General features: G+C 34.7%; 1 protein-coding gene across 1 annotated transcript in view; it reads left to right on the top strand.

Moving 5' to 3' along the window:
- LOC141293398 (scm-like with four MBT domains protein 1) overlaps positions 1 to 17,167 on the top strand; it is a 41,538-nt gene that overhangs the window by 7,242 nt on the left and 17,129 nt on the right. Inside the window, exons 4-9 of the mRNA XM_073825429.1 lie at positions 1,888 to 2,131; positions 2,773 to 2,861; positions 11,235 to 11,487; positions 12,121 to 12,218; positions 15,402 to 15,503; positions 15,905 to 16,064. Coding sequence (XP_073681530.1) covers positions 1,888 to 2,131; positions 2,773 to 2,861; positions 11,235 to 11,487; positions 12,121 to 12,218; positions 15,402 to 15,503; positions 15,905 to 16,064 — 946 coding nt within the window. The remainder of the gene's footprint in view (positions 1 to 1,887; positions 2,132 to 2,772; positions 2,862 to 11,234; positions 11,488 to 12,120; positions 12,219 to 15,401; positions 15,504 to 15,904; positions 16,065 to 17,167) is intronic.

The following is a 17,167-nucleotide window of genomic DNA, read 5'->3' as shown; positions in this document are numbered from 1 at the left end:
TCCTATCCTAACAAACTATACATCAATAGAAAGCTTATTTATTGAGCTTTATATGATGTGTATATCTCAGTTTTGTAAAATTTAACCTTATGACTGGTTTTGTGGTCCAGGGTCACATATGATGCTGATAATTCAGCTTTGAAATCACAGGAATAAGTTACAATTTAAAATTATTAAAATAGAAAAGTTATTTTAAATAGTAAAAATATTTCAAAATTGTACTGTTTTTGCTGTACTTCGGATCAAATAAATATAGGCTTGGGGTGCAAAAGAGACTTCTTTAAAAAAAAACATTAAAAATCTTTTGACTGGTAGGGTAGGCAACCATTTGTTCACCTTAAAAATGTATTTCAGTTGAAGTATTTGACACAAGTGCATGGCATGCAGTGTGCTTATATGTTTAGAGACAGAAAGCCCTTGTAAAGAGAAAAAATGCCCTTGAAAATCAACTACAGAGGGCAAACATTGCCCCTTAAGTTAATTTAATTTCTCACACTGAATTTATGCTTTGTTATTTAAAGGTTAATTGTGTAATTCTTTTTGACATGTGAAATAATTAACATGCAAAGACAAGTTGGTAGATTGTCTGTACATCTTGACAAGCCCAGCCCAGCAGCAGTGGCCCAAAAAGTAGTCGAGGAGGGGACTATCTGTATTAAGATCAATGGCAGACAGTGTTTGTGAAACCTGTTTTAAAATGTAATTATTCTTCTATAATGAAATCTATTAAAATTGTTAGTAATTAAAATTAAAAAAGCTTAAAGGGATAGCTCACCCAAAACTGAAAATAACCCCATGATTTATTCACCCTCAAGCCATCCTAGGTGTATATGACTTTCTTTTTTTAGACAATCAGTGTTATTATGAAAATGTTCTGGCTCTTCCACGCTTTATAATGGCAGTGAATGGCTGTTGAGATTTTAAAGCAAAATAAAGTGCATCTGTCTATCATAAGAAGTACTCCACATGGCTTCTGATGTTGATCAATGTGTTTGTAAAAGAAAAATATCCATATTTAAAACTTTGACGAATGCAGAAGTGCAGTGGAGAGATCACTAGTCACGAATTAGAAGTACAAAACGAAGATTAGTAAAGAAAAATGTTGGAGGATTTTGATATAAGCCAAGAGGAGACACAAAACTTGGTTCTTGTGAGACTAGCATATTCTCACCTGAGTTTACGCTACGCCTACATCCTACGTCATCTGCTGGAATGTCACTCTTTCTAGAACATGTGTACGACAGTTAGCAGAAACTAGAAATGACGGTTTATAATTTTTTTTTTTTACACAAACATATTGATTTGCTTCAGAAGGCCTTTATTAACCACCCGGAGCCATGTGGAGTATATTTTAGGATAGATGGATGCACTTTACTGGACTTCAAAATCTCAACACCCATTCAATGCTATTATAAAGCTTGAAAGGGAAATTTTTTTAATATAACTCCAGTTGTACTCATTCGAAAGAAGAAAGTCATATACACCTAGGATGGCTTGAGGGTGAATAAATCATGGGGAAATTTCCTTTTTTGATGAAAAATCCATTTAAAAATTAAATGAAATATAAATATTAGATAAAGTTGAAACTAACTGAAATGAGTTGAAGTATTAAAATTGCTAAAACTAAAAAATAAATAGTAATATAAAAACTAAAACACATAAAAAAAAATACTAAAACTGAAAATATAAAAATAAAAGCAAATTGCAATTATTAATAAAACCTTTAGTAGTATATAAACACTGAAATAACACTGCCAGCCAGTAAGACCAAAATTATACTCTTCACTGTTATCCATGAACATGCTGCCCTGTATTTAACTCACCAGGCATCACCTGGCTGTGTGTCTGTTTGGATCATCTGCTCAGACTAGTGTTTTTCCTTTGCAGGTGGACCAGGGCTTGGAGACGGGTCTAACTCCTGGAATGAAGCTGGAGGTGTGTGTGCGTACTGAATCAGAAACAGCATACTGGGTGGCCACAATAATCACCACCTGCGGACAGCTGCTGTTGCTACGATATGAGGGTTACCAAGATGACCGGCGTGCTGACTTTTGGTGCGACATCATGACCGCTGACCTGCACCCGATCGGATGGAGCAAGCAGCAGGGCCGACCGATGAGACCTCCAGAGGGTGAGCAGAGAATTGTGACGACTTAGCAGTTTCACTGTGCAATTTAATTTATGATAATTAGACCCTAATTGTTTCATTTAGTCACTCACTCAAGAGAAAGTGTGACTTTTTAGGTAAAGATGATTTGAATTTAGGCTCTGCAGAGGTTATGCTCTCATTTCTGAGAAGCTTTGTGTACCTCATCCACACGGTGCCAAATTTGCATATTTCTTTATATTCTTCAAGTGCTGTGTTGCTTGCAGCGCAGTGCTAATTCCTGTAGGTGGTTGTTCACAGTCGATTTGTGGGCATATTCAGGAAATGGGGGAGGGGTGTTTGTGTTGGGGCTTTTATTTAGCTTGCAGCTTGCTTATGGGCACGGCCTTTACTCCTCTGAAATTATTAAAAGACCCGTTTTAATACTTAAAGCTTCTTTTATTAATAAAATCCTGCAATAGAGTGCAGTAGGTGCAGGCGTGGGGGAGTCCAGATGGTTGCTGGCATTTTGCTTCTGGCTGTCTGTGCCTTATTGACAGCTGTGCTTATGGCCCAAAATACTGTGTCAATGGTGAAGCCATCATAAGCGCAGAATGGCATAAATCTGTCAGCCAGAGAGTCTGAAGATCTGCTATGTCCTTAAAATCCTCTGAATTTGTGATTAGGTGTCCGCGAGAAGCACCAAGATTGGGAAGCGCTGCTGGAGAAGGCTCTGGCTGAATCCTGCAGTGTACCAGCTAGTCTACTGGAAGGGGTAAGAGGAAATGCCTTAAATGTAGGTGAAAATATATAGCGATGTATGAAATTCATGTCAAAGGCACATTTTCTTGGTTAAAGGATAACTATTGGCAAAATGCAACCTGGGCTGTGTTTTTTTACTGTAAACGAGACAAACATATATCTAAAAGCATAATTACAACAAACGAGCCGTTTTTGAGATTGACCGTGATTTAGTTTTGTGGTCAATGGCCGGTGAATGGGAGTACTAGGGGCATAAATTTGAGCGCATCAAAATCAATATTTTTACAACACTAACAAGGCTCGACACACCATGAAACTTTGCTCGAAGTATCGCCTGGGACTCTACACATGAACTTGAGCATTGAGAACATTGTTTGTGTACACAGAGTTTACTAAAAAGAAAGGTTTTGAACAACTCACTTTCACTGTTTGAGTTTCCGCTCGCAGCCGTCTTGCCACTCAAGAAGTGTCGATCACCGAATGTGAGGATGGATACAGATCTGGCCATTAAAAATGCGTCTATTTTCACGCGGCAGCCTGCAATTCGGCACGCGTGGGCACGCGTCCTACCGCAGCTGCTTTTTTTTATTTTTTTACAACGTTGTTGCGCTTTATATAATATCCACCAGGTGGCGCAAGGAACAACATTCTGTAGCCAAACACCATGGCCAGCTCTAGGGGGCGTTGGTCATATATACCAGTACAATAGTTCAATGATTCCTCTTTCCTGAAATTATGGTTCCAACCAATAGCAAAAAGATAGCCTATTCATAAGCAGGTGCAGTTGTATTGTTATTTTGTTTTCTTTCTTTGTTTTCCTGACGAACATTTATTAGACTGCATCGGAAATAGAAATGTTAATTTCATTTATTTTATTTTTCCAACCGACAACTGACGTAAACCGCTAAATTCGTTTTCAGGGATTAATTATACACAAGCAAGAAGCAGCATCAGAACCTCACGCGCAGAGCTTATGCACAGAGAAAAACCCAATAAACCTATATATAATAATAAATAAAATAGGCCCATATAAGAAATATATGTTTTTCTTTTCTGAATGAATAATAATTTAACAAATTAATAAGTAGCAAGCCTGTATGCAGAATTTTAGGCAATTTCTGTGATGCGCCCTTAAACCAGCATCTTGTTTCCATTTTTTTTTTTTTTTTTTTTTTTTTACAAATAGCCTACACATCTGTTGTTGTTTTTTTTTATTGTGATTGTACACAAATAACAGAAATATGTAAAATAGCATAGTTTTGAGCAATGCCGTACTCTTGAACGAGTATTGTAAGCTGTATCCACTTTATTAAGGGAAAAAAATCAAGTGATCCTGACGGCGCCGCAGGCAGTTAAATAACTCGACAACTTTCACCTTCAGAATAAAATACATTATATATTTCAGCGTTTTAAAGCAACATCAAATTAAGATATGCATGTTTAAGAGGTAGTTCGTCTTTTTCTTTTTCTAAGATACACAATTTTAGATACACTGACAATTAATTTGAGTAGAGACAAATAGAAATGGGAAGGATAAATATAAACTACAATATTTTTGCGATTTTGGTGCTTAGAAATGTATTCTAAGCGGGCCGCGGGCGAATAATAAAGTTAATATAGCGCGGAGTGGGTGGATGCGGAATAAAACCTTGTGGAAGCGGGACTGGAAAAGCACTTTGTTATATAGAGTATAGACTATTTAGATACTTCATCATCAAGCAAAAATTTATTCATAAGCAGGAGCAGTTTTATTATTATTTTCTTTTCTTTTTTTCCTGATGAACTTTTATTAGACTGCATTGAAAATAGAAATGTTAATTTTTTTTTTCAAACGACAACCGACGCGTTTAGTTATTAGCCTATTAACGACCAGATTGTGTTAAATTACATTTAAATTTAAATTGAAACGTGGCTGTGTCATATTAATAACAGCTAAATTCGTTTTGAGGGGTTAATTGTACACAAGCAAAAAGCAGCAGAAACATCAGAACGTCACGCGCAGAGCTTATGCACAGAGAAAACCCCAAAAAAGCTGTATGTAAAATAAATAAAAATGCCCATATGCGAAATATAATTTTCTTAATGAATAATAATTTAAAAAAAAGAAATAAAATTAAATTAATAAGTAGCAAGCCTATATGCAGAATTGTAGGCAATTTCTGTGATGCGCCCTTAAACTAGCATCTCGTTTCCATTTTTTTTTTTTTACAAATAGCATACACATCTGTTTTTTTCATTGTGATTGTACACAAATAACAGAAATATGTAAAATAGCATAGTTTTGCGCAATCCCGTACTCTTGAAGGATTATTGTAAGCTGTATCCACAATAAAAAAGTGATCCTGACGGCGCCGCGGGCAGTTGAATAACTCGACAACTTTCACCTTCAGAATAAAATACATTATATATTTCAGCGTTTTAAAGCAACATCAAATTAAGATATGCCTGTTTAAGAGGTAGTTCGTCTTTTTCTTTTTCTAAGATACACAATTTTAGATACACTGACAATTAATTTGAGTAGAGAGAAATAGAAATGGAGAGGATAAATATAAACTACAGTTTTTTTAGAGTTAAAAATTAATTAATTTATTATTATTATTATTATTATTTTGATTTGTTTTTGCGATTTTGGTGCTTAGAAATTTATTCTAAGCAGGCAGCGGGCAAATAATATAGTTAATATAGCGGGAGCGGGTGGATGCGGAATAAAACCTCGTCGAATCGGGACTGGAAAAGCACTTTGTTATATCCTATAGACTAAACTTCATCATCAAGCATGGGCGTCGGAAGCAAAATAAATGTAAAAATGTAAAAACAGAAAAAAAAAAATACTTTAGTATATGCCATTTTCTGTAGTCGGGTGCCTTTTATTTAATGTTTTTACACAATGCAAATAGGCCATATTTACAAATATTACAAAAGACGGCTATTATGCAACATTTTCAGTGGCGCAAGTGATAATACGAGTAACATATCGTTTATGACACGGGAGACCCGAGTTCGCGTCCGCCTTTTGGTGAAATCATTTTCGAAATCGTCTCCCTTTTCACTTATATCACATCGGAAAGGCATTTGTTTATTTGTAAATTAATGAAATAATTGAACAGTTGAAATAAAGTATCAACTAGGGTTAGGTCACCTAACTTAAGTGTATCTGAGCACTATACTGTACTTTTAGGAGTGTTAATAATTAATTTTATTATTATTATTATTATTATTATTATTATTTATTATTATTATTATTATTATTATTATTGTCTTTAGATTTGTTCTTACATTTTTGATGCTGTACATTAAGATGGCGCTCTGCCCATGCAGTTTTTTTTTTCTTAAAAACTAATTGAAGTGAAAGGGAAGAAACCCATGTAGATTTGGCCTAATGTCCATGTAAATACTATAGCCTAGTATTATATCCTAATATAGAAAATAATTTAGACAAATAAACAGAAGGTTCACTTTTCAAAACAATAAAGCTTATATGACTGACAACGAATACAGTTGTTAAGTATCAAAAGTGCTCCAGTGAGTTATGCAATTTTTCCCCACCTTTTTTCTTTTTCTTTTTTTTAAAGTGGAAAAGTAGTTCTTCTATTTCGAAGAAGTTCGTTAAGCCTGGAACTAGGCTTAAGTCTGTTCTGGGAAACCAAAGGGAAGTGTTTTTTTTTTTTCAGTTTTCTGAAAAGTAGCCGTTAATGAGGCATCAGAGTTAAGCGGCATGCAGTATAAAGAGCGAAATGTTTATGAATGGCAGAGTGGGGGTGGGGTGGGGTGTTGAATGCTGTCTGTTGCCTTGTTGTAATCAACATTTGGAGACTTGGGGGTGCTGGGGGCGGATTCCGACTGCATTCAGTTGCATTTCGAATTCAGCATTCAAATGCATGCCAGGGAGAAGGGAAAAGCTTTCCTCACTCGCTCCACTTTTTTCAAAACATTAGTGTCCACGGCCCTGACACCAGTGATGCGCGGGTCAGTGGATAAACAACCCGAACCCGATCGACGTTTTCAACTAAACCGCCCGCAACTCGGACCGCCGAATAAAAAAATAAAATATTGTACCCGACCCGCCTCCTGACCCGTATGTTTAATACTAAAGTGATTAAGCTGTGGAGATGCGGTCTGAAATATCCCGACATCTGAAATCCATTGGTGTACAAGCTGCTTTAAAATAAAATAATGTGTCCTGTTGTAAAGTCGTTGCCGTATTGTTGTGTACGAAGTTAAGATGTTATTATTTTAAGAAATGTATATTTATATGTTTTAGGATTCTCCTTGTTTTTGTTTTAGACATCCATCAATTACGGTGAATAAAAAAATGCCGCGCTGGTGGAAACAAGACTTTCGCTTCTACTTTTGAGACCGGTGTTCGGACGTTTTTCTAAAAAAAAAAAAAAAAAAAAAAAAAAAAAAAAACACTGTCATTTATGGTCATAAAAACAGAAGCTGAACATAATTCAAAACTGTAAAGTATTTGCTGAATAAAGAAAACATGAAGGATGCCGCTTAATATTTGGCTTTTACGTGAACTTTAAAGCTTATCCCTCATTCCATTTGTTTTCTTTGTTTTGTAATTTTATATTATTTTCGTGAAATGTATTTTTGCTCAACATGCATTTCTCGTGGCCACGAGTTTAATATAACAAACCTGCGTGACATTAGTAACCCAGAATTATTTGAGATATTTTATTTTGAGTTAAGAAATTATTATATTAATAGTTATAGAAATTAATACAATATTAAATAATTATATAGGCGATGCTGTATATGCTAATGCTGTCTGTGCGCAATGTAGACAGCTTTCACAAGTGTTTACATGTATTACATGTTGGCCTACTTCAAATTAAATAGCCCTGCAAGAAACATTTCATGCATCCCACAATCTTGTCCATTGACTGACCTTCTTTTTTTCCCATTATATTTGTATTATTCGTTTATATTCGTTATTTTTTCCTTCATTTTGATCTCGTTACATAACATTCTGAATGTAAATGATACTGTAAAGGTTCTATGACTGGGTTTTTTACTGGAATGCAGTTTAAAGCTTAAATTTAACATATATTGTATTTTATTTAGTCTAATTAATAGACAAATAATTGAAGAGTGAATCATTCACGTAGTTTCATTTGGAAATAATTTATCGTCACACAGTAAAATAGGCCTACATTCCTTCTATTAACTAATAGTCTTTTTTCGTATTTGTATTAATATTATTATCATTATCATTAGTATTACTATTACTAATATTATTTTTATTAGCCTGTTATTTTTGTATATATTTTTATTTCCGTGCGTTTCCACCCCTTAATTTGGCTCTCTTTAACGTTCATGTAAATGATTCTGTAAATGCTTGACATATGATATGACTGATTTTTACTGGAATGTAGTTTAAAGGTTGAATTGAACATATTTTATTTTGTTTCGTCTAATTAATATACTAGACTATATAAATACTAAACTGTTTTACTGAGAAATGAATCATCACGTAGTTTCATTTGTAAATGAAAACATACTCATGTATCGTCACACACGGGGATAAATACAATCAAAAAGTCAAAACGTTATTGGCATAATTGTCAGGCGTTAAAAATAAATAGCCCTAACCAGGTATTGAAATAATAATAACCTATAATTATAATAAATAATAAGTGATTTAGAGCTATCTACTTTGAATCGCTTAACCTAAATAACTTTCTGTATATGCTATTTGGCATATATTTAGCAAATATTGTGAACGACAATTATGCCAATAAAGTTTTGACTTTATGATTGTATTAATGCCCGTGTGTGACCATACGATTTACAAATGGAACGTGAATGATTCACTCGACAATGAAACACTATAAAGGTTATAATTAGACTAAAAATGAATATATATATATATATATATATATATTTAAAATCCCAGCCATATAGCATAATCAAATCTTTAATTGCATGCCAGCATTTGTCATTTAGATTCGGAATGTTAAGAGATCGAAATTAAGGGGGACATACTGAATATAAACGAATAATAAATTTATTACAGAAAAAAGAGGATCAATTAATGGATAAGACTTTAGGATGCATAAAATGTTTCTTGCAGGGCTATTTAATTTGAAGTACTTATATCTAATATTTATTCTTGATAAACTTTTGAATGCTGTCTACATCGCGCACAGACATTCGCATATACAGCATTGCCTATTGTTAATATATAACTTAATATTGCATTAATTTCTATAACAATTAATATAATCATTTCTTAACTCAAAATAAAAAATATTAACAAACCTATCTCTGATAATCCTGGGTTATGGTTACGCAGGTTTGTTTATGCATTAAACATTAGGATGTCGTTACCTCGACAAAATAATCTTGTGGCCACGACATAATATGACATTCCCAGGAATTAATATCTCGTGGCAATGACAAAAAGTAATATGACGTTCCTACGAATTCATTTGTGTGGCCACGACAAACATAAGTGAACCGAAGGTGTCCCCTCCAGGTTACCGTACCTTTTAGTTTGCAGCAATGTTTTCAGCCTGCTCCAGTCCAGTGCGTTACATGACTGCCCCCTACTGATCATGTCTTTCCTATGTCATTGTATTTTCCGTGTTCCTTTGGAATACACCGGCGTCACGCGAGACCACTTTACTTCCCGCGCGCATTTTAAATGGCCAGATCTGTAGCTCCTAAAGCATATTTCCATATAAATGCACGGCTAATTCATTGTTTTGTCGCAAGTGAAAAACAATATTAACCTTCTAGTTGTAAAAAGAGCCTCATATAAGCCTAATATTTCGTCCTATGGAGTCCATTCATTCGCATTCGGAGATCGGTTGTAATTTATATACTGTTTATTAAAGCCAAGTATGAATCCCATCCCAAGTTAGTGTTTTTAAGCATTTATTTCAAAGTTATAACTCAAGGCAATTTAAACAATATATTTTATTTGTGAACTTATGTTCAGCTATTCTTTTAAATAGTTAACTTAAACTATTAATTTTTCGGCTCATCAGTCATCAAAGCTCTGTAAATATTTGTCACACGGAGATTTGCTTTGAATTTCACCAAGCTTCCATGACTTTTCCCAGAACTTTCACGCTATTATAAGTCTTATTTTGATGTAACAAAGTGGTTATATCTAAGTGTGTGAGTTGTTTACTCAGTGTTTTAAATTAGTTTTAAACTAGCCCATTAACTCCATTATATTGTTCATTCACGCTGATTTGAAAACACAGAACGCGCACAGTCATATTGCGATGGAGGCATTTCCTCCTTTCACGTGACATTTGATGTTTCTAATAAATGTTCTTTAAAAAAAAAAAAAAAAAACGATCACATCACACAAATTTTACATTTATTTTAAATTGTACAAATTTTTCACAGCATTACTGTATTTTTGATCAAATAAATGCTGCCTTGGCAAGTATAAGTTACTTATTTTATGAACATTAAAATGTTGTACCAACCCAAACTGCAGTAAAATCAAAAAGCAAAATACAAAGATGAGGAAGCGAGACTATTAAAATCATTAGAATAATACAGGTCAAAGGGTTACATAAGCCTTGCAGAATCTGTTAATTATTTTACCAAAATAAGAGGGATCATGCAAAATGCATGTTATTTTATATGTAGTACTGACCTGAATAAGATATTTTAAATAAAAGGCATTTACTCTACTCAACAAGTGAAAATAATAGTTGAATTTATAAAAATGACCCTGTTCAAAAGTTCACATACACAGTACTCTTGTCTTGATTCTTGTGATAGTCATGAGTCCAGTTTAATCGCTTGCTGTTCTTCAGAAAAATCCTTCAGATCCCACAAATTCTTTGGTTTTTCAGCATTTTTGTGTATTTGAACCCTTTCCAACAATGACTGTATGATTTTGAGATCCATCTTTTCACATTGAGGACAACTGAGGGACTCATATTCAACTATTACAGAAGGTTCAAATGCTCACTGATGCTTCAGAAGAAAAAAAAAACATGCATTAAGAGCCGGGGGTGCACACTTTTGAACAGAATGAAGATGTGTACATTCTTCTTATTTTGCCTAAATATCCTACTTTTTTCTTTAATTACTGCCCTTCAGAAGCTACAGAAGATACTCACATATTTCCCAGAAGACAAAATAAGTTCCGTTTACCCTGATCTTCAAATTCAAAAAGTTTTCACCCCTAGCTCTTAATGCATCCAATTAATTAAAAAACGAGTAGAACATTTATGGCCATTTAAATTTTAAACATGAAGCCTCAAACAGTATTTAAATGAATGATGTACTGTTATAACTGAGGTCTTTAAACAGAAGATTGTAGCACATCAATAAAATTTTCATAGTTATTGCTAAGATATTACATAATAAATGATCTGTGTTTGTGCGTCTTTTGCTTGTTTGTTTGTAGGCTCAGCGTGGCTGTAATCCTATAGATCTGTTAAGTCTGGGTCTAAATGTTGAGTTAGTGGACCGTCAAGATGCTGGGGTGGTCTGGTCTGCAGTGATTGAGGAGAATGTAGGGGGCCGTTTGCGGCTTCGATACGCTGGCACAGACGGGCTCCCTGACACCCAATCCATCACCTGGGTCTTCTACCTGGACCCTCTGCTTCATCTGCCAGGCTGGGCACAGGAGCACAGCTGCACCCTTAGACCTCCAGCGGGTGAGCAGTCATCATTTATAAACTATCAGAAATCAAATTTAAAGCCCATCATAATTTAACTTAGTTGCATAGTATGTAACAATTTTTAAATTAGAATGCTCTACACAGTGTATGATTTTGTTACTAGCATGGCCAGTTTTCATGTTTATGTGCTTAACGCAGTACTACATCCAAGCACTAGCTATCTTTTGAAGTATGTAAGTGGTCAGTGCAGCTAAAACCATGGAAACAGAAGCAGAAACTGGAAATAAATGTGGATATTTAAGGTTGTTGTTGCTGCATGTTGCTGTGGCTAGATGATTCCTTACAGAGTAGATGAATGAACAGACCAACAGGATTCACGGTTGATTCTTCCTGACCTATTAATGTGCAAATCAACTGAACTGTTTCATGCTGGAAGTTTAGATCGTGGACAAAAAGGTAGGGAGCCCGAATTGTCCTCGTAAGCGCTACTAAAGTACTTTCACCCTAGGAGACCCACATATTACAGTTGAGCTAATCAATAGTAGGGATTGGTGGATGGGGGAAGGGTTTATATGGGCTTAGATCAGAGTCCACTAGCTTTTAGAAGATAAACACGTGATGTGGTCAGCAGAGAGGTGATTGTGTGTTTGTGTGTATATTTGTTTGTAGCTCTGCTCGCCCTGCGCACTGAAGCTGAATGGGAGGAAGTTAAGAAGACCGTCTCCTCTCAGACACAGGACTCCAGCATCAATGAGGAGTTTTACAGGGTCAGTAAATACTGAGTAACTACCACATGTTTGGAAGAACTTGACTCTGACCTTAAGGTTGCTTGTTTGAACCCTGTTGGTGCAATCCATAAACTGGAGAGTTATGGAGCTCCACTGTGACCTTTGTGCCCTTGAGCAAAGCACTTAATTGCAGGATGATTAACTCCAGGGTGATTGTCCTTGTAGTGAGTGGGTTGGAAAGTCAGCTTGGATGGAGGCATCTTTTGGGAGCTGCTTACACAGAATGTGCTTTTTACTTGCTGAATTAAAGCGATAGTTCATCCAAAAATGAAAATTACCCCATGATTAACTCACCCTAAAGCCATTCTCAGTGTATATGACTTTCTTCTTTTAGACGAATATAATAGGTGTTATAAAAAAAGGTCCTTGCTCTTCCAAGCTTTAGAATGACAGTGAATGGGTGTTGAGATTTTGAAGCAAAACAAAGTGTATCCATCCATCATAAAAACTACTCCACATGGCTCTGGGGGTTAATAAAGGCCTTCTGAAGTGAATTGATGTGTTTGTGTAAGAAAAATATCCATATTTAAAACTTTATATGTAATCTAGCTTCTGCTAACTGTCCTTTGTGTGTTCCCAATAGTGTTAATTTCGTCACCTATTTTTAATTTAGTCTTAGTCTTAGTCTTGTGCCAAATGTCCTTGTTAGTTTTAGTCATATTTAGTCATTCACATATCTTTTTTTGTTAGTCAAGTTTTAGTCGACTAAAAGTCTCGTCATTTTAGTCTAGTTTTAGTCAAAAGAAAACTCAAGGTATCTTAGTCAAGTTTTAGTCGACTAAGTCTTTTAATTTTAGTCTAGTTTTAGTCAAAAAAGAACTCAATATATTTTAGTCTAGGTTTAGTCAAAAAATTGTAGTCTTTTTTTTAAATAACACATTATTACTGAGATTATTACTGATACACATTTCAGTAAAAAAAGTGTTTCACATATCTCAAACATTGGTTAAATGTCATAATTACCTGACAAAATACACTTGTTGAATGATTTTTGTTGAATGCAAATGTTAAACGTGTCTGGTTTTCAATTTCTGATTTAGGAGACACATTCACAAATGATTAACCCTTTCAGTGGTGAGTTTAAAATATTCTAGCGGACCCCTGAGAGTGAGTTTTTTTTAAGCGACCGTTATTTTAGAACGTTCGCCCTTATTGTTTCCATGGCGACGCATCAAGCTTGTCACATGACACAACACAGACACAATAACACTGTATGACAGATAGATCGCTTTTATTTCGTTTTTCCTTTTTTATCCAGAATACTCACACACTTGCTTACCATGCCATGATCTAATATTCCGATTCACAAATATGTGTGAATTAGTATGTTTCGTCGTTTAAAACCCTATATAAATGATCTGGATCGTAATCTGTAAAGTGAGATGGGCGCCGCCATGTTTGTTTGCGCTGCCGTTCAGAGAGTCCTGTCAGCCGTATTTACAGCACATATACATTCATCCGTTTCTCCCGAAATACATGCAAGTAAGTGGCTGGTGAACTAGAAGAGGAATAGAGTGAACTTTTTAGTTACTAAGCCTATGTAAGTGATGTGAATAAAACACATCGGCAAATTATATTTGAATAGATTGTTATTTGCTGCTTCCATAGACCTGTGTGTGTATTTTACAAACTCTAAATGTCTCCTTTTACTAGTACTTATGTGTATTTAAATGTCTGAAACCTTAAATAAGCGTTATGTGGTTAAAAACACTGCATAGTTGTGATTATATGACAAGCTCAGAGCTCGTCCGTCTCTGGCTCAGCGCCAGCCAGCGCGCCAAGCAGTTTGAATATTTTAAAGCCATAACAGCTGATGAAAAAGCAGAGACGATTGTAGACGAAAATGAAGAGAGATTTTATCTTAGTTTTTATTTTATGCAAAACATTTTCGTCTCGTCTTTTTTCGTCAACAATAATGCATGTTAATTTAGTCTTAGTCAGCGTTTTTGGACAGTGGCGCAGTCTTGTCATCGTCTCGTCTTAGTCATGAAAAAAAGGGTCGTTGACGAACATATTTCGTCTCGTCTCGTCTGACGAAATTAACACTAGTTCCCAAGAGAGTGGCATTCCAGCGGATGTCGTAGGACGTAGACATAGCATAAACTCCGGTGAGAATATGCTAGTCTCACAAGAAGTTTTGTTTACAGCAAAGGAAAACCAGTCTCCTCTTAGTTTATATCGAAATCCTCTGACATTTTTCTTTACAAATCCTCGTTTTGTAGTAATTCATGACCAGTGTTACGCTTTGCTGTCTTTCCTACACTTGCACGTTCGTCACTTCTCACCAGAGCTTATGCTACGCCTTCGCCTGAACGCATGTACGACAGTAAGTGGAAACTAGAGATTACGGTTTATTAGGCTTTAAATATAGATATTTTTCTTACACAAACAAAATCGATTTGCTTCAAAAGGCCTTTATTAACCTGCCGGAGCTGTTTGGAGCGTTTTTTTATGATGGATAGATGAACTTTATTGGATTTCAAAATCTTAACAGCTATTCACTGCCAAAGCTTTTTATGTAACTCTGATTGTATTCATGTGAAAGAAGAGAGTCATATACATCTAGAATGGCTTGAGGATGAGTAAATCATGAGGTAATTTTCATTTTTTGGGTGAACTATCTCTTTAAGCATGTAACATAATAAAGTAATGTGACAACAATTTAGCAATTAGCTTGATTATTGTTTATTGTTGTATGCATCTTTTTTCACATACTATTTTTAAAAATCTAAATATTTTAAAGTTGCTCCAAATCTTCTGGTATTTAAAAAGGATGTGAAAGTTTTTAAAGCAACTGAAAAACGCAATAAATTGCTTAGAAAATATAGATCAATCCATCTTAATTTCAGTTTAATTTATCATTTTGCTTGTATATATTTATGTATTTAGTATTTTTTTTCTCTAAACGTTGAATGTGTTTAACAATGCTAATGCCTGTTTGTTAATTGAATATGTTAAAAATCTAAATCATACTGAAGGTATACAGTACATACGGTGTAGTATTGAGTTAGTATGCTAATATTACATTCCAAACATAGCCAACATATCAAGGTATGATTGTTATAATAATAGTATGGATGAAAGGCTAGAAATAGCTTTTTCTGTTTGTTTCTACTTACTTTTTGTCATATTGATGGACTCTACACTTGTTTCTGTATTCAGGACAGATCAGCCATCAATCCACACTCCTTTACTGAAGGGATGAAGCTGGAAGCTGTGGACCCAGCAGCTCCTTTCACAATTAGTCCGGCCACTGTGGCAAAGGTAACATGATGGACCCTACCTCCCCTATACTAATCATAATATTTCTCACCCATAATTTCTAATCACCCCTACAATGTGTTTTAACACACTAAACTCTTGAAGTTTGGCCCTGTTGTCTTAGTGCTAATTTGGGGTTTTAAAATAGCTTTACCATAAATGTCTTCCAATTTTCAGTTAGTATGCTTGTTGTTAATCATGTTGGCTGAAGCAGGCCTTCAGAAGAGTCAAAAGAATTAGTCCTCTCAGTTTTTATCCACACATGAAGGTCAGGCATTTCACAGTGAAGGACGGGTGTTTTTAATAAACATGGGTGTATTCCAGATAACTGAGCTCCGGATGAACAGGAACTAGTTTAGGACGTATATGCTCTATTCATTTACCTATTTGTTTGTGTTTGACAGGTGTTTAATGACCATTTTTTTTTGGTGCAAATGGATGATATGAGAGACGAAGCACAGAAAGAGGGAGGCAGACGCTTGTTCCTGTGTCACAGAGACAGTCCTGGAATCTTTCCTACGCAGTGGAGTCTGAAGAACGGAGTCAAGCTCAGCCCTCCCCCAGGTCGGTAGATACAGGCTAGGGCTGTCCAATATGGACAAAATAATCATATTGCGATTTTTTTTGAACGAATATTGCGATTGCGATTTTATTTGCGAATTTTTTTTTTTTTTTTGCTTTTTCAAACAAGCTACATACATACATTCTAAATGTATTCAGTGATGCACAAGAAGTGCATAACAAAACATTTCACAATGAAATAACATAGTATTAAGTTTAATAAACAAAACTGTAGTAAAATTGTCTTTAAAACAGACAACATAAAATAAATTAGCCATGTTACTTTTTTTCCCGGTACTTTAACCTACTTTGTGTAATAACGAAAACATTCATTTCAGTGTAAAAATAAGTCCAAAACTCTCTATTTTAACATTTTGAGGGCTCTACAATCTTTTGCCTTTTTTTTTTTTTTTTTTTTTTTTTTTTTTTAGAAATTCTTGTCTTTTAATTTTTCTGATAATCAAAAAGCATAAACATTTATTTATTTTTAATCAAATGAAAAATAAACCCTTTTAATTTTTGGCAGACAAACAGAGGTTTACTTGTAAAATCAATACATGGAAGAAAAATTATGTTCAGTTTGAAATGTTTAAATAATAATTAAGTGGTTAATCTTGTTGAAATATTAATTTTTTTTATCATATATATTGTTCTATGTAAATTATTTAAATAGGAATATATAAACACCTACATTATACTGTACAAAAGTAATACAAGACTAATATTGTTCTGTTTCACGTTAAACCATACTTTTATTTTGACAGGTTGCCATGAAGTTTCTGTGTGTACAGTATAATATGATGCTAGTTTTCTCAAATGAAATGGTAAAAGTGAAACTCGCAGCAGCTTTGGAGATTGAGTTTATCTGTTCATGTGAGATGCAAATGCCAAAAATTAGCGGGAGCGTCACGTGTGCTTCAGTATGCATGTAGTAGAAAAATAAAACGCGTCTCCGCCATTCATACATACAGAGGCAAACGGAACATGCAGGATTCATATTAAAACCGTCTTTTTGCATTTCAGTTTTCACAGACACTAGTCCATATCGCGATTTGAATTAAGTGACAGACCAACTTTTGATTTATTGATCCAAAAATCGACGAATT

The sequence above is a fragment of the Garra rufa genome, chromosome 20 (genome assembly GCF_049309525.1).
Source record: "Garra rufa chromosome 20, GarRuf1.0, whole genome shotgun sequence".
Lineage (NCBI taxonomy): Eukaryota > Metazoa > Chordata > Actinopteri > Cypriniformes > Cyprinidae > Garra > Garra rufa.
Note: the sequence above shows the minus strand (reverse complement) of the source record. Positions and strands in the feature narration are given on the sequence as shown.